The following is a 20293-nucleotide window of genomic DNA, read 5'->3' as shown; positions in this document are numbered from 1 at the left end:
AAGTAGCCTGAGATTTTGAAACCTTTGCCTTAGTCTGCAAAATATTGAAAAGTTTAATTTTTAGAATTCATTACTGGACAGCGCTAAGTAGAGGTTCTTATGAGCTGCTATGCTAAAGACAGTGCAGCTTTTCTGCTAGCAGACAGCTAACAGCTGCTGGCATTTTTATTTCAAGCAAATGCTTATAAACTTCAATCAGAAATAGGTGAGGATGAGATCTATCATTTGAATCTAAGTGCCCCAAATTTTATACAAGCTTTATGATGAAGTAGAAATGGCTGCATGTGCAGAATAATGCTAACAGTCCTAAATTTGTGAACACTGATGGCAACATTGATGACAATTTTGCGGTTCCATGAGTGATAAATATTTGGTGGGAGGTGGTCACATGAGTCCTGAAAACTGCCCCCCACCTCAGCCTTGCACCACAAATACTGACAACCTGTGAAATTCAAATTTATGTTGACTGATAAGAGATGCCTTCTAGGAATGCTGTAGCAAGGTAACACTCACTGCCATGAGCGGTCACCCCCAAAATTATGTTGTCTATTTTAACTGAAATATTTTTAATATTTTGACCGCTATAACCAGTAACAAGTGTAAAATACTGTCTGTCCTCAAGAAATCATCAGTTTAGGATCTCCTGTCATATGAACTGTGAACCAACATGTCTGGCAGATGTCTGGCACCTTTTTCCTGAATTCCCAAAAGTCAGCCTAGGTAGGGAAAGCCTCTGCGCATATTTGAGAGCTATAAATTAATTTTACAGGTGTCTATAAAAGCAAAACATGTTGTAAACAGAATATGTCAGCAAAGCCTGCACAAGAAACCAGTGAAGATTGAGTGTGAGTGACAACTGTGGGGCACAAAATCGCATTCTGATAGCTTTCACAGAGGTTTTTACACTAACAGCTGGATTTGGCAGCCAGGTTGAAGTGTTGGCACTTCAAGTTTATAATGATAAAGTTTCTAAGTGTACCAATTGTGGTGAAGGTGATACCCATATTACTTGCCTTTCTACCCTTATAGCCACTAACAATATACAGGAGAATCCTCATATCCAAAGCTCCTTAGAGGATAAGTTAGCATTTCCATGCCTTAATTCAGCTTTACAGAATTTCTTGAAGTTTATTTCAGTGTCATTCACATTTCTCTGCTTCAGTCTACTATAGCATTAGAGCACATAACTTACACATTCAACATGAAATTAGGTGCAGAGGGGATAAAGTTATGTACCCAAACGCCATCACTGCACACCTCTTTTGTCATGCTCATTCATTTTCTTTATGATGGTCATAAGACATTGTTTCTTCCAATTTCTGTAGCAAGATCAGTTCCCATGAAACAAGTGAGACTCAGCCTGTGGTTTATTGGGAATTACAGCCTGGGCTTGACTCTTTTTGTTACTTTCTTGTTTTGAAAAATTATTCCAGCATTTTCTTGGTAGAAAAAAAGCAAATGACAATTAAATATTTTTTTAAAACAAATGAAATGTAATATTTTCAGTAGTATTAATTTATATAGATACAATATGTTTCAGTTCTTTACTTAGTTTATTAATTCCAGGTATGTTTATTCAATCCTGTAATATTTTATCGAAAGGAATATGGGTTTGCAGAACTGTTAGTGATGGAATTTGTTGCTTGTGAAATAATAGAAGTAACAGATAGTGCTGTGTTATGCAGTTTGATATGTTTGCTACAGCATGTCTCAACTGGGCAATTTAATTTTTGATTACCTTTTTTGGGGGGCTGATTTTTATCACAGTGCTTTAAATTTTTAAAGATAGAGTACTGCATTGTAGTTTTCAAGTTCCATTTTAACTTCACGAGAATGCAGGAAACTAAGTAAGTAAGTAAATAAATAATGAAATAAATTGTAGCCTTACAGTAGAATCTTTTCTGCTGCAAATTGATAGCTCTACCAGTCCTTATCACTGAGCTGTTTGAGTAATGTCAATGCCAGAATCAACTCCTTCACAAAGACAGGCTAAGTGCCACAAATTATTTGTTTATTTGCTTCTGACAAAATTATTTGGCTGATTTCACATCCTATATTTTATCAAATATAGGTTATGTGACCCTACTTTGTAGCAAACTTGCAGTTACCCCTCTTTGGGATCTTTTTGCCTTTTGCTGGCCTGTGGAACAAACCTCATAGACAAGCATGTGTAAAAACTTGATATATTTCTGCCATTTTCTTTTCTCCTCTTTTGGAAAGTATCTTTAAAACATCCTTTCCCCCCCCCCTCATTCATACAGCTCTATTATTTTAAGAGGCTATGCATGATGTGCATAATGAATCCACCTGCCAAGATTAGCAGCATTTCTTCTGTGCAGTCTCTGCTAAACAATTCTTGCCTCATTTATATTGATAATAATTTGTTATCACGACATTCATTGTTCATCCCATGCTTGCAGAACACAGTCCCAATGCACGGACAAAACCCCTAGATGTCACTGTAATAATATAAAAAAGAGTAGCAGCTGTAAAGAGCAGAGTTGTACAAGTTGAGATGGTCTTGAATGACACTGAAGGAACTTGAAAAACAGATTTCAATCTTGTTTTCTTCGCATTCAGATGTATTTTCCACTGCGTTCTGTGCCAGTGGAAGTCAGTGGAGAACATGGTTTGGTTTTAGCTGCGGCTCTGAACAGCTCTATCCTGGATGCCTTATTCTGTGCAAAGAACATTCTAGGCTGTGGTCAGCATTGTCACATTTCATTTGTTCAGGTGTTTTAGCTCTACTGGACCAAGTTCTTCTGAGAAATATTCACATGTTACATTTGTAAAACCATATTTGTACATTTGCACACATATAAAAATACAAACATGCTCTTTTCCTGGGCAAACAAAGACATCTAAGAGAATAAAACTGTTCCTATTTTTGTGTTTGCATGTTGCAAAAAAAAATTGGAATCCCAAAAGCTATTTTCCTAGACTGCTAAAAAAATTAAATATATATAATAGATAAATAAATATATATGTATGAAATAAATATGGTGCTTGAATTAGCAAAGAGAGATCTGTGACTGTTTTTCTCTGCATGCAAAACACATATGCAATCTGTGAAATGTTCTACCGTAGGCTGAAGGGGAAAGGGGTGTAACCAGCATTTCCTTTTCAGTCTGAAAATTTACAGGAATGCAGCAGGACATCTGTATGGAATTAGTATGGCTTCTCCCTCTCATACATTGGGATCCATGTGTCTGCAAACTGAGGGTCTGTAATCTTGAGTCCAGATTTGTTTTACCTAATAAAAACATCAGGACTGATTGTACCTTAGGGTGTAATATTTAAAAAGACTGAAATTAAGTTTTTAAGGAAGTAAAAGTAAAAGCAGGCAGTTGCATGTTGTTTTAAAGTCTTTGAATCTTTAGATATCTTTAGATATTTTTAAGGGGTTTTCTGTAGTAGCCTCTACACCAAACCATGTATCTACATTTGCAGGCAATACAGCTGGATTTGGGAGCTTCAGCATACTCAAAAAATCCTTCTTTCTGGAAAGCCACATGACAAACCTTTCTGCCAGTTTTCTTATGGAATTTGCACTGCTGCATGACCTATCCTTTTTCCTTCCTATATTCTATAGGAAGGGCATGCTGTATATAAAATTTTATAATTACAGCATCCTGGTGTAGAGCTGCTGAAATACACTAATGCAAACTTTGAGTTGCTCTTAGTATATGTGGTGCCATCACAGGTGTTTTAAACATTCCATAATGATATTGTAAAATATTATATACTAGACTTTTATATAAAATATATAATAGATTTTATTTCTCTGCTTGAGTAGGGAGGTGGGACCAGGTGCTGTGATCCCTTCCCACCTGAACCATTCTGGGATTCCATGAGCTCGGCATTTTCATGAGTCTTACAGCATATAACCAATCAAAGACTACCTCTACTTATACTCCATGAACCTATTTTAATTTGGTAAAAATGAAGTTTTGATCTTGTATGCAAAACCAACCACGGTACCATAGAGTTGTGTAGGCTGGAAAAGACTTCTAAGATCAATGGGTTCATCAGACAGGAAGAACACAAAATTATCACCACAGAACACTTTTGCTAATTTTTTTTGTTCAGGATTATTTATATTTAGAAAATTATATTGGTTAATTCAGGGGTTATCAGAGAACACGTCATCTCAGTGAGATTTAGGATGGCTGAATCCTCTCTTTCTAAGTATGTTGTTCAAGAGAAGCTGTGCCAGAAAATAATGCTCAGAAGAACCTATAAAAGGACAACTACTTTAAATCATCCAGCTATAAAATTATTGATGTGTTTAAGTAATTAAAACCATGTTGTCCAAGTTTAATGCCAGATGAAGCTTCTCCTGAGTAACTGAACCCTTTTACCTGCTCCACCTACAGAACCCCCAGGGAAGAGCTTCTAGAATAAGATAAAATAAATTAATCATTAATTATACACATCTTCTTAACCTGGGAATATCTGTAGCAGCTATGTGATTTTTTTTTTTCCAAAGACAAAACAGAATATCCAATAATATCTATTGTGGTTTTAATTTTGTTTAACTTGAATAAATTTAAAATAGATACTGAAGTGTTTGAGCTCTACATAGGGATATCTTCAACCTCCTGTTTCATTTAATACATATATACAGATTTTATTTCTTATTTCTATTACTAATTTTTGCACATATAAGTTGGTTAACTCTTTCTGTATCTAGAAAAAAAAAAGAGAGAATGCTTTTTTTTAAAAAAAAAAAACTCCCTCAAGTCCTTCCTTTTGTTGACAGATTTCAGACTTTAAAGTAGGATTTAATTACTGGTAGTTGAGATGTCTAAATTAGGAACATTTCACTTCTGTTTGCAATCACTTAGAAACAAAGAAAAATCGGTACAGAGTGGTCCATTCTGCTTCTCCTATGCTAAAAAAAAAAAAAATCCCAATTAAGATGTGATCTTACAGGCAGAACACTCAAGTCACTTCTGGAATGATGTGCTAAAATATCTTGCCTTGTTTACGTTAATGTTTCTGTCACAAAGGTAAAGAATCAGACATTCCAAGCCGGGTAATCCTTTTGTACCTGAAGCTTTGCAGCACTGAGAGGTCTTTTTGTTTAATTGCATGGAACAGTTCTCTTGTGATGCCTTTCAACACTTTTTTTTGTTTTTTTCAAATTGTTGTCTTATGTCTTAATTATCTTCCTCTTTTATTTTAGCTCCACTTAGTGGTTTTGTTCCTTTCCAATATGCCTCAGTCAACATACCTTTTTTTTTTCCTTTTGCAGTGAAAGCATTACTTTGAAGCCACTACTGAAATATTTTTTAATTTTATCAATGATAAAACTGAAACTCTGTGGAATAATTTATCTATTTGTTGCATATGCAAGGGACTTTATATTCAATAATATATTCACATATATGTATATACACGTGAATTAGTAAAAAATGTGAATCAAAATTGCTTCTTAAATGGCTGTGTTGTCCTTTATATGCATTGAAATTTTATAGATGAACACAGGCAAGAGGAGATCATAACTCTTTAGTTATTTCTTTTTTATTGAAAATAAATTTAGAGTGGGAATAAACTGGTGTGCCGGTTTGGTTTTCTCTCTTTTTGTTTACTAGTTTTTGTTTTCTGTTTACCAAATTATGGGGATATACCAAATCAGTGCCTATATCTAAAGGGTGGGAGAAAAGGAAGTTAGGCCAACTAACCTAATTTCCTGGCCTGAAATAGTGCTAAAAATTGAAATAATTCAAGTTTCCATGTGAAAGCAAGAACGTCAAATCTAACCAAAAGAGACTCATCAAAAGCAAGGAAGGCACAGGCAGAGAACAAAGCAGACAGACTGAATAAAAAATAAAAAGATAGGTATTGACTACCTCATCTGAGCAATTCTTTTGAAACAGTCTCAAATGATATCCTTCTAAGTAAGAAAAAAAAAATCACAGTCTAGACTAAAATATTTTGGTTTATATTATTTATTCCATTTCCAGATTAATGATGATCTTGATACAGCACAATCACATTGGAGGACAAGATTAGAAATCAAAATGGCCAGATGTATTAGACAAATGGTAAAAAGAAAAGAAAGCAAAGGTAAAAGCAACCAAACAAGCAAAAAGAGGGTGCAGCTCAACACTCCTTAGTGGTAAAACCACTGGCATCTGCAGCAGATCACCTGCAGCTGTGCAGAATTCCTGTGCTTGAGGTACAGGTTAAATGGTTAATCTTCTTTTTACTTTGCAGCAAAGAGGATTGATCAAATGAATTTCCAAGGTCTTTTCCAAAAGTACTTTAAAAACAGCTCTGTGGGGAAGACACCAGAGAAATTTACCAAGTGAAGGTTGGGCGCTCCCTGAAAATGCTCAGGTGTGGATTTGGTCCAGTGGGGAAGAGGGAAGAACTGAAAAGGGATTTTTAATCCTGACATTGTCTTGTCATTTCTACTTTTAATACCTGTACTGATTTAGACATCCACCACTGGTTGTTTTTAGTGACTCAAATAATGAATAGCTGAGAATATTTTTACCTGTCAAATAAATGTGGCTGTTGAGACATAATTTTCAGCACTGTAAGAAATTATTTACACCCAACGAGTCTATTTTAATGGGATCCTACGTTAGCAAAATATTTGTTCACATTTTTACTTTGTTTCAAAATGTCAAAATAATGTGACTGGCTTTACTTAAAAGTACCTTCCACCCTTGTTTGGGAAGAATATGTAATCACCTGGGAAAAGTATGGATTAAAAACTAATCTGCATTATGAGCTTTTCTCTGGAAACATTTTCTTTATGCAGATGTACACTTGCATGTTTCCTGAAAATCCACTGTATATAACATTTTGAGCAATTTTTATTGGAATTGGTCAGACTTGAAGTGGCAGTTCAGCTAGAGCAAAAGAGGCGTCACTCATCCTTCCGTATCATCTACATGATGTCAATATATCATGGCATCCTCTGTGAAAGAAGCTTTTCTATTTTATAACAGGCAGGAAATAGGATGGGGCAGGATCTCTGGGATCAACAGATAAAAATGCTTTTGAAGAGCTGGGAGTCATAACCTACAGTATCTTTCCTGAAGAAATCTAGTTTCATCCCACAAGTACTTAAAGTCTTAGGTTCTACTTTTTCTAATGCAGAGCTGTGTTCCTGTCTTACTGAAGAAACTCTTAATTGTAGTATTAATTTCATTTATCATGTTGACCTTTTTCTATTAATTTCCTTCCCTATTTTTAAGAGAACTGCTGTTAGGTAAAGAACCCAAGCCCTTTGACAGGGATTTTCGCTCCTTTACCATAGCAGTGGCTTTTATGGGCAGCTATTCCAAATTGAACACATGCAGCTCTAACATGAATGATTAGAACATAATCATTATTTTAAATCTTGTCTGGTCCTTTTTACCCATAAAAAGTATTTATGATCCCCATTCTAACAAAGACAGCTTTCCTGGTAAGCATTAATTTCTATTCATATTTACAGAGACCAAATTTATCACAAGAAAGACATCTTGCCCAATCTCACCCAGTGAATGTTTTATGGTTTTGTGCTCTAGTTCCTTTCAGAAATTTAGCAAGGCGGTCCCTAGTCCTCTTTGGGTTTGAGTGCAAGGAGGTCTCTTGAGTCTTACAAATCACTTTACAAATCACTGGTAGCTGCTGACTTTGCTTTTGTTGCTGTGCTCAGTATTTCCAGTTTCAAATTATGTCTCTCTTGGCTTTAAACCATAACTTTCCCACTCCCTAATTTCTAGCCCACCTTTGCTGTGTAATTGCCAAACCTTTTGGGGAGAGAGGGGGGTGCTGCTTTTTTGTTTCATTGTTTGTTTGTTTGTTTCCCCTTAAATATTTTCAAGTGTCTTTTTCCAGATGTGCAGTGTTTAACTTCTGGGAATTGCTTCTTTATCCCTGTGCTTCCTGATATCCAAGACCCTGATCTTATCTCAAATCAGTTCTTTCCTTTTGATTCTTTGTGTCCTATCTACTTATTCTTTGCATTTTCTGGAGATAGCTATTCACCCAAAGTGGCATGGAATCCTTCTCTTTCCCTGGCTCTCAGCTGCATTTCATTCATGACAGATTTAACAGCTTCTGTTTTGAAGAGATTCCAAGCCTCACTTACAATCAGGAGGTTGCTGAGCTCTCCTACCCAGTTGTCTTCATAAATTAGTTCCTTCATTAAATATTTTTCGTTCCTCATGGTCTTTAAAGACTAAGATCCTCCCACGCAAAATTACTTTTGCTAACCTTACAAATTTAAACAAAATCACCTTCTCATCTGTCAGAACATAGGTCTGTAAATGGAGCCTCTGTTAAAGCCACTGGACCATCAAAGCAGGGCAGTAAGTTGAACAAGAGAGTGCCTTCATGACCTCTTGGCTAGTGGCTTTTATTTCAGAGATAACGAAATGTGGCTCCTGTTTCTCATCCCAGAGTTAGAAGTGACAGATAATATGCGCATAGAGCTAAATGAAGCTGCTACATGTTCCAGTTTTGTTTTAAAAGGCAAAAAAGTAGAAAGTTTCCTGTTTGCCACGGTATGCCATGGGCTGTATTGGTGAGGTATTCACCCCTAGAGCTGTAGTTCAAAGGGAGAAATCTTCTCAGATGACAAAACCAGATTGTATCCTGTTGTTATCGCAGTGACCAGCAGCCAGCACTCAGGGACTGTCAGCAGGGCCACGTGTTTTTTTTCCATTGCTTTTGTTTTCTTCTTACATGTGGCTAACTATTCGGCACATGTAGGTAAATGCATGCTCTTGGCCTTAAAAAGCAAGCAGCAAATTTCCTCAGCCGGGGTTTTGTTGAGATGGTTATGTAGGGAAAAACAGCAGGTGGACAGCAAGTAAAACTTTCAGGTGTGAACTTAAAAAAAACTACTCCCGAAGGACAGTGCCGCCTAATCCAGTACCACACGTCCCTGCTCTTGGTGCTTTTGATGGCAAAAACACCAACCCACGAGACTGAGCTGATACGAGCCGGGAAGGAGCTCTCGGGTCTCCCGACTCTGCCTGGCGTTCCTGTGCCAGACCCCGCTGGCGGGGCAGGTGTGGGGGTCCGGCCCCCTCCCCTCGGGGCCTCCTCCTCGGGACCAGCACCTTCGTTGGCAGCCCCGTGTGCTTTCTCAGGGAGTGCTTTTGCTGCCAAGCCTCTCCGCACGGGCTTGTGTCCATACCACGGCGCAGTTCCCAGAGACTGGGGACAAGCAGGGGAACCGAAGGAATGCGCAGAACCCTGTCACGCTATGGAGCAGCGAGGAGTCCCCAAGGCAGGTGCAAAGGAGGAATTTTATTTACAAAAAATCTGGCCTTTTTATGCCGTTACTCGGCTGTTTGTTTACACAGTTTTAGGGCACAACAAATTTAACCAACCAGCACACACCACGGCGCGGGCACAAGGCATTCACTCAGCATGTTCCTCTATTCTAACTAAGTCATTCATTCTCTCACAGTCCACTTCTACTTAGGCTAAGCAAGAGGCCGGAGCCACGATTTTATCAGGCCTTTCCTGTACAAAAGCTTTACCTATCGGTCACAAAACCCCCTTTGGGTCCAGCTCTACCTGAACCGGTCGCTCCCCGAGACCCCTCGTTCCCTCCAGCAGCCGCCCGTCCCCGCCCCCTCCCCGTCCCGTCCCCATCCCTCCTCCCTCTCCCTCCTCTCCTATCCTGCCATCCCCTCTTCCCGGCCCCCGCCGCCCGTGCGCCCCCTTCCTCCCCCTCTTCCCCTCCCCATCCCCGCACCGGCCCGGAGGCACCGGCCCCTCCTCCGGCTCTCTCCGCTCCGCCAGCCCGCTGTAAATCCGCCCCTGGCGCTGGGCAGGGGCTTTTTGCTCCCTTTTTCTTCTGTGTCGGCACGTTTATTTAGGCGCGGTTAATTATCGTCTGGTTCTTAATTTTTTTTGCAGGGGAAATTCAGCGTGGTTCTCTTGGATTTCCTGCTGCGGCGGCGGGGAGGAAAACCCCAAACTCCTCGGTTTTTTTTTTTTTTTTTTCCTCCGTTCCCCCCCCCCCTCCTCTCCGGGGCGTGTGCTGCGGGTGTGAGCAACGTGGAGCCCGGTCCCCGCTGGCACCGCCGTGTGCGCGGCGGCGGCCGGGCAGGCTGGGAAGGACACACGGCGGAGTTTCCGCGGCTGAAGCCTCTCCGCGCCCAGGAGCCGAGCGGTGCCCGCTGACGGCGGTGCGGGACCGGCACATCCCTTCGCGGCTGCCCGCCCGCTTCCCGCCGGGATAGCCGCAGGATGGGCAGGCGGCGGCGGCTCCGGGCGCAGCGCTGCTGCTTCTTGCTGTGGCTGGGCTGCCTGGCGCTGTGGGCGCAGGGAGCGGCCAGGCGACAGCAGCAGCAGCAGCAGCATCCGCCGGCGCTCCGCGCTGCGGGAGGAGCGGGCGGCTCCTTCGCCGACGCCGCGCACCGGGAGGACGGGGCCGGGAGCGCCGCCGGCCGGGTCCGCCGGAGAGGACAGCAGGACGCGCTCCGAGGGTAGGGACAAGGCTGATATCCCTTCCCCGCCGCCCGTGCGCTCCCCCGGGCATCTCCCCAGCCGCAGCCCCTTGCCGGTGGTCTTCGTGTGCGCCCCCGGAGCCGCTCCCCTTCCCGCCCCTTTGTGTGGCTGAGGGCTTACGGTTCGCTGAGCTGGGAGTTTGGTCCTTGCCTGTGGAATCTGGTCTTCCAATTAGTGCGATTTAATTAAAAGCAGGATTTGTGCGGGGCTATGGTTACCGCTAACGAATTGACCCCATTGGGCTCCTTGATCCAACACGTTCCAGTACTGAGATACTTTGACACTCACTTTTTTTTTTTGGCTTCTGCAAAGAAATGGTGCAAAGTCAGTTTGGTTTTCTTCTTCTGATGTTTTGGGGACTTCTTGCTATTTTGAGGTTATGTGTCTTTATGAGCAGGGATCTCTTCTGTCCTGTGTGAGATGACAGCATGGAGCCCGTTTTTATAGCAAGGCTTCTAAGACTTTGTGTGAATGCAGAATCAAACTCATCCCTTCCATATCCTCAGTTGTTGCAACAAGGATGAATAGTGGCCCGGTCTTGCCTCATTTATCTCTCCTCTTCATACTAATCAGTTGAACTAACCCAAAATAAAATGCCTTGGAGGAAGATTTTGTTCCTTTGGGGAGGATTTTGTTTTGTAGACAACTTTGCTATGCTCTTTTTTGTTGTTTGTTTTATGCAGCTGGATTCTTCCTGTACCTGTGTATGTAAAACATTAAATTATCTTTAGAGTGGTTCATATTTTCCCATACACATTTACTGCTTTGTCTGTGTCGCAGGCCAAATGTGTGTGGCTCTAGATTTCGTTCCTACTGTTGCCCTGGATGGAAGACACTTCCTGGAGGAAATCAGTGCATTGTTCGTAAGTGTGACTCCAAGCTTCTACTGCTCAAGGGGTAACAATAAAAGTAAATATTTTTCTACGAGTCACTGATCCATTCAGTATGAGAAAAGCCAATTCAGTTCTGTGTTTCATCTTACTTTTAAAAATAAGAAAAGAAAAAAAAAAAAACAAAATGGATTTACAAGTCCACATTCCTTGTAACTGAAGGGCTGCCCAATGACCTTGGTATGTTTATAAGAGACATGTCACCACCTAGTTTTTTGAGAAAACTGACAACAATGAAGGAAAAAGGAAAAAAACTTTGTCAAATCAAATACTCAACTCTAGTAACAGGGGAGAAAAAAGCCAAAGGTCTTGATATAAGCAAATCAGATCTTGTTCTCTGAAACTCGGAATTACAATCAAACAGAAAGCTTCTTTACATCTCTCTTCTCTGTCATTTTTAGTTGTGTATTAATAGCTGTCAGGCATGTAGACGTGGCTACTGTCTGGTCATGGTAGGTACTGTGCTGACAAGTGTGACTTCTGGCATACATGGCATGGCAAAAAAAAGAAAAAAAGCTGTGTGTGTGGGGAATGTGCTCACTGGGGGTGATGTCTTAGGGGATGTTTACAATGAAATAGAAAATTAAGTTTAATTTTCTTTCTCATAGATTAAAGCTGATAGTAGACACATGCTTCCTTCAGACCTTAAATTTTTAGTCTGTTTCCACTCATTCTAGTCTGTCACTGTCTGTTTTGTTAATAAGTATACTCAACTTCAGAATTCAGGTTCAAGAGCATGCTGCTCTTTATGTAAGCAGTGGAGGTTTTCGTGATACTCCATTTGATAAACTGCCGACATGCAGGATGAAACTAGGGAAGGAAAGGGTAGATAAGCCAAGGTCTTCCAGACTTTTGACCTTTGGTGGCTTTGTTTTTTAGGATTCTGCACCTCTCTCACCTGTTCACATCTATTGGTTTTACATGAGTAAACTTGCCTTGCTAATATTGGGGATAACTGTGCCATGTATCCCTTACTTTCACCTAAAGTTGACCCAGAATTTCCCAGCAAAGGATAACAGTGTCATTCAGAGGGAAGATACTTTTATCAATGTCCCTGTGGAATAAAAGGATTTCATCAAAATGTTCTGTTCACAAACTCTTTCAGTACTGTCTTACTTAATGTAAAGTAGAGTTTTTAAGAAGGATTTAGGCTGCCTGTTCCACTGTTGATAGGCTTTTCAGATTCAGCCATGTGTCTGGCTCAAATGTTGTTGGGGGCTTTCAGCAATCCTTACAAGATATCCTTAAATTGTGACTCTCAGTGCCTCTTAAACACCTTGGTCTCAGGTCTGTCCACATCCAGAATAATCTTTGATGTATTTATTTATGTGCACAAAGGACACTTCTTAGCTCCTGCTTACTTACTGGAGTCTAATTGCAGCTTTCTAAGATGTTTAGAGGGTGAATAATTTTGGCAGACCATCCATAATATTGTCTGTGACACTTTTCTGTTGCTTTCTTTTTGGTGAATTTTTAAGTGTATACATTTCTGTGCTCACATTTAATGTCTGTTGAGATGATGTTCCCTTTAGCTAGAGTTCTTCATCTAGACAAAACCTCCTGCACAGGATGCTGGACAAGGTATCAGGCTTCTTATTGGAGATGTGCTGATTATAATTGATGCATATTGCAACTGGTGTTTTTAAAGTATTATTTTATGAGGAGAAATCTATGAGCCAGTGGTAGATCAACAATAAACCATTCTGACCTGACAGTGTTTCCAGTTGATGATGTGATGGTGGTTGTTGGTGGTCTGTGGCACATTTATGATTGAAAGTGAACTTTTATCTAAAAACCACAGGTCTGCTTAGGTTTATTCTTTTGCTATATAGAATAAACTGTTCTGATGAAAGCATATTTAGGATATGCCTGAAAGTCTACGGCTTTCAATGGGTAAAAAAATTACTCCTGAACAGATAATAAAGTAACAAAATGAGCTAAATATAAACCTTGCTTTATCAGGAGATGAAGCTGTGTTGTATAAAGATGGACTGAACAGGAACATATGAAAACAGCCCTGTTTCCTGTGCTTGTCAAGGGCTCTACATCCAAGTCTTGTTTCTTACTTTTACTTCTGCTCATGGAAAAGTATTTCAAGTTAGTCCCTGGTGTGTCTCTACTTCCAATAGCAAAATCCCACAAACTCTTTCACCTCTTCTGCCTTCACATTTGAGGCAAAGTTATAGTGGAGTTTAATAATAAATGTGGATGATGCATTCTGCATCTTTTTGATGCTCGAAGAGTTGTGTTGGCAACTGATGTACTGAAGGTATTTGTTCCATTGTAGTCCTTCAATGGAGAGGTACTGCCAGATTACTTGGTTCTCACAAAACTCTAGGCTTATTTACAAAGAAATTGTGATTCCTGGGGACGTTTTTTTGTTTGTTTTGGGTTTTTTTTTGCTGTACAAGTGGTTTGTTGCACAATATGTGTGTCTTTGAAGTCCTCCTGCATTGTGCTATAGTGGCTCTTACTGCTTCAGGCTGTCTTTTGATTAATTTGCTAGTTGAGCAGATTAATTGTATGTATTAATTTGGATCTGCTTTAGAATCTGTCTTTAGCCTTTTAGCTCTTCTTTTGTGGTTCTGTCACTCCTTTGTGAAATGGAGCTGTGCTGGATGGTGAGTGAGAAGGGAAGGCAGGACTTTGGGTCATCAGGGGGATGGCACAACATCAGGCACATGGCACACACATATGGGGTACACAGACTTTCCTGGGGTTTTTATGGTTAGTTTCTAAATAAAAGTGTGGGACTACCTGTGTACAGAAAACTATGTTTAGGGAAACAACACAAAATCTGCAAAGTCCAGCATTTGGACATTGACTTCACACAAAACTTCTTTGGGTAAAGAGTGGATAATGTTAGGGGGGAAAAAAAAAGACCCTAAAATGCCTTTAAAATGGTGGTTTTAAGAGTGAAGCCCACAGCATAAATTGGCATTTTTTATATTCCTTCAAATCTTGGATTGTTGGTAATGTTTTCCACAAATTTTGTGGTCTAAAAGACCTATTTTTAATAATTTTACATTGCTTGCATAATTGGCTGGTATTTCTAATTAGGGAAAGAGTTGATTACCTGGTTCCAGTGGTCAGATCAATGTTTGAGTATGTGCTTGATTTGATTCTGACTGTCTTCAGATTTGTCAAGAGATACTGATCATGCCAAAATTCAGTTTGCTTCATTTAACTTAAAATTACCTTTGCACATATAATAGCTGTCCCAATGAAGTGAGCTTTCAAGTGTTGCAGTTTAAGACTCAGGTTGCTGTTAATCCCTGTCACTGTCTTTCTGTGTTGCTCCTCAGCAATTTGCAGAAATAGCTGTGGTGATGGATTTTGTTCCCGTCCTAACATGTGCACTTGTGCCAGTGGGCAGATATCACCCACATGTGGATCAAAACCTGGTAAGGACTTACTGTGTTTTCATTAGAGATTTCATTTAAAATCATTCTCTTTAAGTTTCAGTGGAAAAAATGCCAACTTCTTTAAAAATAACTTGTCATTACTGCATACATAAATGTAAATTATGCTTAAGTAAAATATCTCAAGATCAAGTTTGTTATACCACATGCGCCTGTTTATTCTGTGTGGCAAATTTAAATAAAATGTGCTTAAAGAGAGAAGAAGTTTACAAATGAATGTGTGTGGTATTTACATTTTCATTGAGTCCAGTTTGGTAAGAAATTATGATTGTACCGTCTCCAATGTAATGAAAAGTTCTGAGTTGCTACATAGCAGTCGTGGAAAGCTTGAGAAAACATCTCCATGAGTCTACAGTTAAAATATATGGCATATATGGTACAAAGCTCATAATTCAGATCCCATTTTAAAGACTGCAAAAGCTCATTCTTTTGTGCCCGTTTGCTGCCCATTGTGTGTTTTTGGCTGATTTTGGGTGTCTCTCTGCAGCACAGCAGTGCAGTATCAGCTGCAGGAATGGCGGGACGTGCGTGGACGAGCAGTGCCAGTGCCAGAAGGGCTTCTCTGGGGCCCACTGTGAGCAGCGTAAGTCACTGCTCTGTCCCTTTTCAAAGCAAAGCCACGGCAGTTCTGCCAGCTGGACCTCTTCCTTTAGTTAGAGGAGGAAGGTGAAGCAGCCAGTTTTCTGAAATGCAGTGAAACACCTGAAAGAAATGCCGAGTTTGGCGTATGGTGTTTAGCTGGCAGTCGGTTTGTGCATGAAGTGCATTTGTATTCTCCAAAATTCAAATTACAGATTGGGTTCACCAAGCAGTTTTGGAAAACCCTTGGGGAGCAACATCACTATGCATCCCACTCTTCATACCAGATGTGCACTAATTTTCATTCTCTTCAACAAAAAGTTTTTTCTACCTCAGAACAATAGTCTCAGTGCTGGGTTGAAGCATGTTTTTCTGTTTTCTAGTTGTCTAAGGAAAAAAGAATTAAATATGGTTCAAGCTATTGGATGCCTTCTTGGGTTGGCAGACAAGCTAGAAAGTCAATTATTTGCCTAGCTTTACCTGTAACAGCACAGTGTTTACAAGCTGTAGCAATTTAGCAAACAGTAAAAGTCCCTAAAGGCTGCAGGGATGAAGAAAGACTCAAAGCGTACTCTGAGGCCTGCTGATTACTAATTAGCAGAGAAATTAATTGCATAAAGTAGTCTGAAAGAACTAGAGACAAGCAGAGGGCAGCTATGCAAAGACCAGACAGACTGAATATTGTGGAAGATAATTTTTTTTGCCTTAGTCGTTTTTGTAAATGCTGAAAAACAGTCTTGTTCTTGCTTTAACTGCATAAAACTCTCTAAAATTTTAGGAAATAGTTGTAATCCTAAACTGTGACCCTAGTCAGCAAAATTTACTATTAAGAGTTGCTGGTCCCTTCCTGCTTTTGTTAAAGTATTGGGTCAACACCTGAATGCTCTGAGATGAGGCAAATTTCCAGTGCACAGGTGAAAAGATGATTGCATTTTCAAGTGGTGACCCTGAAGCAATCCAGAAAAATCTGAACAAACTCTGGAGATTGGTTTCAGCGTATAGGAGAGTTACAATTTCAAGCAAGATTGAATATCTGTCTTCTAGAGAGTTGTAACAATGTAAATATGTTTTTATTTCTAGTTAGAAAAATTTAATTGTATATAATTAAATTAATTGTCTTGCTGAAGTGTTGTTGTCCATTAATTCAGTGATGTTAATACATGCAGCAAAATATCTTCATTTTATGTGTGCATTCTCAGTAAAAGGTAATTCTGTTTGCTGGTTCTTGGTAAGAAGTAAGGCTTTGTCAGATTTCTACAAAGCAATATATTTTATGCTCCCCAGTATGACACAGGAGGAGTGTGTACCTTTTTCCTGTTTGAAATGATTATCTTCTCTAGGTTTCTGAGGTTCTTTTGCCAATATTCTTTTGGATGCTTAAATGTGTTACAAATGCCACATTCAAACCTAGGAGACATGTAGGAAGGCAGCCTAAGGACTTCTAGACCAAAAAAATTAAAGTTTTAAAAATTTTGTGACTGTGCTGTAAGCTGTAATGTTTTGATTTGGAACATAGGCTAATTTTGGACAATTTTGAAGCAATGAGCTTGAAAATAGATAAAATTAGTTAGTTAAGGCACTCTTTTAATGGTGTTTTGTAGCCTCTCTGAAGAACTGTCTTCCTTTTGAATTGAGACAATTCAGTGGTTTGGCAGAAAGCTTTGTTCTTGATTCAGGCCATGGGTAAAGAGTATGAGTGGGTGCTCTGAAGTCCCATGACAGTGAAGTATCTTCTTCATATAAACATACTGTGGACTTATAACCCTTTCATCCCCCAGCTTCCTCCCTCCCCACAAAAATTTTAATTTTTTTTGGAATCTTTTAAGAAACATCGTTTTTCCAGGTACTTAAAAGATGAGTTAAGTGGGTAATTATTTTCCCTTGCCTCTAAACATCACTCCTTCTTCCAGCAGTATCAACTCTGAGAGATGATTATCTGTCTCTTGGGCCCCTTTCTCTTGCTGAAAGGTTTGTTGCTCTTGTGACTGAAGGACACAACTTAATATGACCAAAACCCCAGTCAAAATAGTTGAGGTTTGATAGATAGCTAACTTCAGTGAGGGATAAAAGTTCTTATGATTAGTGACTAAAGCTGCACAGCAGATTAAAATATACTGAGGTTAAACATCTGCTATTAATCTGTGCTGAATCAGCTAAGCAGCTGTTTGCAGTTAGCATCAGCAGGTACTAATGGAATTTGATTTGCACAGCCCTTCCTGATGGAGATGGTAGGAGAGACTTCAGCTTCATCTTCAGGCCTAGAAAGGCTTAGAGCAGTGGGAGAAAAACAAATATTTTTTAAATGCTGTATGTATTAATCTCGGAAATATTATCGCCGTGACATTTTAAAACTTTTTGTTTGTTTGTTTTGTTGATTGAAGCTGTCTGTGAAAGTGGCTGTCAGAATGGAGGACGGTGTGTTGGACCCAATCGCTGTGCTTGTGTCTACGGCTTCACTGGCCCTCAGTGCCAAAGAGGTAAAAGACATTTAAGCAGGGAAACTGTGAGCAGTTGTATACAAGAAATGCTGCCTGTACATGTTTTATGCCGTGTATTTTTTTGGCTGAGCCAGTAAACTTTCAGTGAGACATTTATTATTTGTAATTTTAGAAAGTGTCTTCCTTTTTTTTTAGTTTGGCAGACGCATTAAAAATTGACAAGTGTGAAGCCTAATTGGTAGGAGTTTCAGCTAATTTAGGTTGCATATTTTGTTCATATGATAGTTAAAAGATTAGCTGTCTTTTGCTTTCAGCTACATGAAATAACAATCCAGCAAAATTACTGGTGCTGTTAGGATTGTGTAAGTCTAGACAACTGAAGGATTTTTTTTCTGTATAACACCTCTTTCACGAGAGGAACTTGGGAAGTAATTTGCTCTGGTTAGTTAGGAGCAAGTCAGAGAAGGACTGAAAAAATAACCAATTACTATAGTACAGGAATCAGTTCCTAAGCCCATTCTTATTCCAGAATGCATCTTAGAGATGGCTTAACTTAAAAATCTGCTGAACAGGTGGTTATAAACAGCAGTAAAGTCCCCTTGAAACCTTAAAAAAACTCCTTAAGGCTGGATGAACCCAGGTGCCTCCACAAAGAGCAAGTTTTCTATCTCCCTGGCATATTTGGTGGCTCTCCCATGGACTTTGTCCAGTGTGTCCATCATTTTCATGTGTTGGGAGTCCAGGACTGGACACAGTACTCTGATGCAGTACCTGAAGTGCCAAAAGGAGGTTCAGGACCACATCCCTGTGGTTGATGCTGCACTCACCCTGAGACAGCCCACGCACCTCCTTGTCATTCCTGTGCTTAGAAACGGCTGCCAAAGGGAATCCTGTGGAACTCCCTGTTTCGAATTCAGGTCTAAAATGCTCAGAGCTTTGTATAAATTGGGGCAATATCTTGCACCTTTTTCTATGTTTTTTAATTTTTTTTATTTTTATTTTTTTTTTACATTTGTTAACTGTGAAATGGAAATAATTTCCACAGAGGTAAAGGAAATAAAAACCCAAACACTGAAAAAGCAGGCGTTTCTATTTGCTATTCCAGGCTATTTTATATACCCACTAGGTATCACAAGCATGAGAGAAATATAAAGGATCAGTTTGTTTGTCTCTAGCTGGTTGTTGTCTTCATTCTTAAAACCTGATTTACCGTTTTCTGTTTACCCCACTCTCTGTAGTTGCTCCTTATGAAGCAAACACAAGGACTCAAATCCTATATAGTTTGGTTAGTGGAGAAATATGAAGTATTATTTTGTGAAAAAAATTTTAATACTTACAGCCATTTTACATCCATTCAGAGATATGTCTGTTCAGAATGTATACCTGTCTAAAATCAGAGACTACCAAGTCTCTCGGTTTAGAATGGATTTTCAAGGGATTGGACAATGTTAGGTTAATTTATAGTTTGAGACTCACTTCTGATGGATCTTAACCACAAATTCTGCGATCTGGGCTATGTGTCCAAGATGGATTATAGTTACAGCTGAACTATGGCATGACAGAATTGAAATAATCAAAATTATTTCTTTCTTTATTATTTTTTTTTAAATTTAGTTGATTGCATTCAGTCTTGCTTTTTATTTCTTGTCAGATAACTTGGTAAGCTTGCTTTTTGTCCCAGATAAAATAAATCATTCCTAGTTAAGATTTGCTTCCGTTTTCTGACTAGATTCAGGGCTGTTGAATCTTGTTAATGCATATGACAGACTCCAGCTGTGATGATGGCTCAGAGTTTTTAGTAATGATTTTTATACTTTAGATAGTTTGACCTTCAAAGTTTAAAAGATTCTAGCACATGTGGGCGTTGCAGCTTAACTTTTATGATGATAAAAGGGTTTTGGTTTGCTTTCTTACCATTCATTGTGAGGTTTTTAGCTGCAGAACTAAAGCCCTGTACAAGAATTTAACCATCAGTGTTTTGGCATCCATATTTCCCAGCTGCCCTTGAAAGTCTCAGATTTTCAGTTTTCTGTAGAGTGCTCTTGTTCTGCAAGATTTCATCTGTGTTAAGTGGGCATTTGAAAATTGAGTTATTTCAATTAAAGATTTACATTTTATTGCTTGAAATTGGATGTAGCAAGCCAAATTTGCTTCTGTCACTGTCAATAAAATACAGCATATATCTAGCATATATAATTGCATATATAATAACTATCTAATATATTTAATGTAATATGGTATGCTTTTACAACTTTGACAGGGCAAAGTACAATTTTGCCTGATCTTGGTGTTGCATAAACTTTCTCATCTTGAAATAAAGAAGTTACTAATTTATTTGACTGTTATTCAGTTAAAGAAAGATAACTCCTATAGTATATCTTGATAAGGACTATAAAAAGTATCTAAGAGCTAATTTTGTTTATGCTTTACATGAGGTGGAGTACATGAAAATACTGTAAGAGCTGCCTTAAATGCCTTATTTATTTTGATA

General features: G+C 39.2%; 1 protein-coding gene across 2 annotated transcripts in view; it reads left to right on the top strand.

The window, feature by feature from the left end:
* The first annotated feature begins 10029 nt into the window (after positions 1 to 10029).
* The window catches only part of FBN2 (fibrillin 2), a 118959-nt gene continuing 108695 nt past the window's right edge, over positions 10030 to 20293 (top strand). Inside the window, exons 1-5 of one of the 2 annotated variants that reach the window (XM_069001078.1) lie at positions 10030 to 10451; positions 11254 to 11336; positions 14669 to 14767; positions 15273 to 15368; positions 17746 to 17841. In XM_069001078.1, coding sequence (XP_068857179.1) covers positions 10213 to 10451; positions 11254 to 11336; positions 14669 to 14767; positions 15273 to 15368; positions 17746 to 17841 — 613 coding nt within the window. In that variant the 5' untranslated portion in view covers positions 10030 to 10212. Of the gene's footprint in view, positions 10452 to 11253; positions 11337 to 14668; positions 14768 to 15272; positions 15369 to 17614; positions 17672 to 17745; positions 17842 to 20293 lie in introns of those variants that run through there. The other variant, XM_069001079.1, reaches the window with a different exon arrangement.

This window comes from Aphelocoma coerulescens (assembly GCF_041296385.1).
Source record: "Aphelocoma coerulescens isolate FSJ_1873_10779 chromosome Z unlocalized genomic scaffold, UR_Acoe_1.0 ChrZ, whole genome shotgun sequence".
Lineage (NCBI taxonomy): Eukaryota > Metazoa > Chordata > Aves > Passeriformes > Corvidae > Aphelocoma > Aphelocoma coerulescens.
Note: the sequence above shows the minus strand (reverse complement) of the source record. Positions and strands in the feature narration are given on the sequence as shown.